The sequence below is a fragment of the Anoplophora glabripennis genome, unplaced genomic scaffold, assembly GCF_000390285.2.
Source record: "Anoplophora glabripennis isolate ALB-LARVAE unplaced genomic scaffold, Agla_2.0 scaffold29, whole genome shotgun sequence".
NCBI lineage: Eukaryota > Metazoa > Arthropoda > Insecta > Coleoptera > Cerambycidae > Anoplophora > Anoplophora glabripennis.
Window position 1 is genome coordinate 671,703 of NW_019416257.1, and position 3,013 is coordinate 674,715.

General features: G+C 31.9%; 1 protein-coding gene across 2 annotated transcripts in view; it reads right to left on the minus strand.

Annotated features, from left to right (window-relative positions):
• Nucleotides 1-1,302: 1,302 nt before the first annotated feature.
• Nucleotides 1,303-3,013, minus strand: part of LOC108908499 (protein peste-like) — a 26,077-nt gene continuing 24,366 nt past the window's right edge. For both annotated transcript variants that reach the window (XM_018712566.1, XM_018712558.1), the window contains exon 7: nt 1,303-2,308. In XM_018712566.1, the coding sequence (XP_018568082.1) occupies nt 2,029-2,308 (280 nt within the window). In that variant the 3' untranslated portion in view covers nt 1,303-2,028. The remainder of the gene's footprint in view (nt 2,309-3,013) is intronic.

Sequence of the window (3,013 nt, forward strand, 5' to 3'; positions counted from 1 at the left end):
TTCCTATGTGCATTTTCCGCCATCTTGGAAAAAGGGGTGAATTTTTGTTTTAGCTATAACTCGGTTCCCCGTCGAGATATAGAATTGTTGTTTTATTGTTTTTTGTTCTCCTTTCGACGATCTACAATTTAGGTCCTATAACTTTTTCACCTATTACTGTTAGTTATTAAGATATCGAACAAAATAGATGAAAATTAAAGATTCGATCCAGGTTTTTCGGGTTTTCTCTTTTTCCTTAATACTTACCGAAAACATATCTATTATAAAACTTGTAAGGGTTGTTTGTACGGACAATTTGTTGTCTTTGTTTTTTCTCTAGGGTGATAATTGCGTGTTCTATCGCGCCGCGAAGTAGGCAAGTCCGTGTGAAATTTTTCCGTCCGTGCGCCGCCATCTTGAAGAAAGCGGTAAATTATGGTTTTCGCGATAACTCGATTCTTTGTTGAGATACAGATTTGTTGTTTTGTTATTTTTTCTCTTCCGACGATCTACAATTTAAGTCCTATAAACTTTTCACCTATCATTGTTACTTGTTGAGATATATAACAAAATAGATAAAAATTCAAAGATTCGATCTGGTTTTTCGGGGTTTTCTCTTTTTCCTTAACACTTATCGAAAAAATTACCAAACTTGTACACGATATTCGTACAAACAATTATGTTTCACACGTATGGAACTTACTATTCAAGAATGTTTTCGTGGGCAATGAGAAATCGTTCTCTCGTGGTTGGCAAAACTTCCGGATCGACGTGTTTTCGTTTGAATAATTCAACCGATAGGAGTTATATTTTTCCAATATGCTGATGAATTTCGATTTGCCGATGCTGAACAAAGATGAGGTGGTATCGCAACCGCTGAATGTATGAATGAAAAGTATTATGTTCGTACGAATATTCTCTGCAAGATTCATAATATAAATTTTTTCGATAAGTATTAAGGAAAAAGAGAAAAACCCGAAAAACCAGATCGAATCTTTGAATTATTATCTATTTTGTTCGATATATCAATAACTAACAATAATAGGTGAACAGTTTATAGGACCTAAATTGTAGATCGTCGAACAAAAACAATAAAACAACAATTCTGTATCTCGGGAACCGAGTTATAGCAAAAACAAATATTCGCCCCCTTTTCCAAGATGGCGGAAAATGCACATAGGAAATCTTGATCTCAAATCTCAAGTTAAACTTTTCTAAGCACCCCCCCATAACATATAAAAAATTTGGCTTACCCGGTTCACTTTCTTTTCCAAATGTACAGGATGACTGGACTAAAAGGAAAGTTATGAAATCAACGAAACGTCAGAAAATACTGTTTTATTTTAGACTACAACATTTACCAAGATGATTATAAAAATATATATCACAAAAAATAGAAATCATTTCGTTTGACCATGTAATATATGAACTATGTATGTACATACTGGTACAAAATTAACAAAATCTAAGATGGGGCAGATTTTAATACTTTAGAAATATCAAAATAAATTGCGATATGACTGTGTGCTCTATATACATATACACAATAAAACTATAATACAAATATGTATAGAAGCTATGTAATGTTCTACACAAGTATTTCATTTTGCTTTTTATGTGAACAGATGTCATAAAATGAAAGTTAGAAAGAAACTTTTCTTAATAAAGAAAACATTGGCGAATATTTACTGGAATAAAACTAAGTAAAAAAAATAGAGTAAATTACGGGTACTTTAAGCACAATATTAAAACAAATTTTCACCATAGTAAAAGTATGTTCAAATAAAAATATTTATCATTTTATGATCACTAAAAATATTAAATTCAAAAGAATATTTATATACGAGTATTTATTATAAATTCACTACAAAAAAAAATTCCTAACGTGAAAAGGAAACCAATTAATCACATTTTCCTTTCCAAGATCATACCGTCGAGCACAAACGCTTAAACAAACGCGCTTACAGATTAAAAAAAGAGTTCCAGAGATGTTTTAAACATTGGCTTATTACGGTCTATATTTACATTTCTAAATAGTTACGTTCTCTACTACGTGGAATTTTCCTTGAGAGGAACGATTTCCGGCTCAGCACTTTTGGAGTTCGCTTTCTTCGACTTCTTTCTTCCAAAGAGGTTCATGGTACACAGTTTGTAGCACATGCAGATCTGCACCAATATACCGACGATTATCGAGATTATGCTTATCGCCCAACATATCACTTTGAAGTTGAGCAGTAGTTTTATGGTGAAGGTCATATTTTCTGGAATTGCGACTACCTGCTCGAACCAGAGCACCGGGAAGTAAACTGTTGGCACCCCCTGGTATAAACTGTAACAGGACACAGAGATTGGTTAAAGTCTAGTAAAAAATAGTAAATACATCATATAAAAAATCTTGCTAGCACAATATCAGAAGTGCTATGTTTTTCGATTTTGCCGTTTTATATTGTTTATCCACGTTTTATTGCTTCCTGAATAAATTTCCTTTCATTTTATAGCCAGCAACTCACAATACAGAAGTGTATGTCAATAGATAATTTGCCTAATTATTCCAAATCAAAATTCAGTTCAATACAATAATATTGTTTTACTTTTAGACCAAGCAAATTAAATTTTTACTCGAAAAAAGTCCTATTCCCGAGATTAGTGTAAAATTGTCTAAAGGAACATAATACAAGACATCTCCCATCTCGTGAGTCAAAAACTTTTATTAGCTTACTTTTCTATTTAAACAAATAAGTGAAGAAAACAGTTTTTTCACTTTGCAGGGAAAACCATCAATTTTAGCGAAAAGTGACTCACAGACACCTTATACGAAAGTAAAATTATCTACAAATGAGACTTGTTAAATTAAAATCAGTTAATAAACAAAAAAGTTATTGCAAAAAAACAAGGAAAGTGCCCATTTTTTAATTTGTTTATAACTATCGCATTTATTGTTAAAATTTTATAAAACCTATGACAAGTTGAGGGTTTTGTCATACTTTAAAAGTGTGCCAAAAGTGGACGCTGTAGGTGCAATAGTTTTCGCACA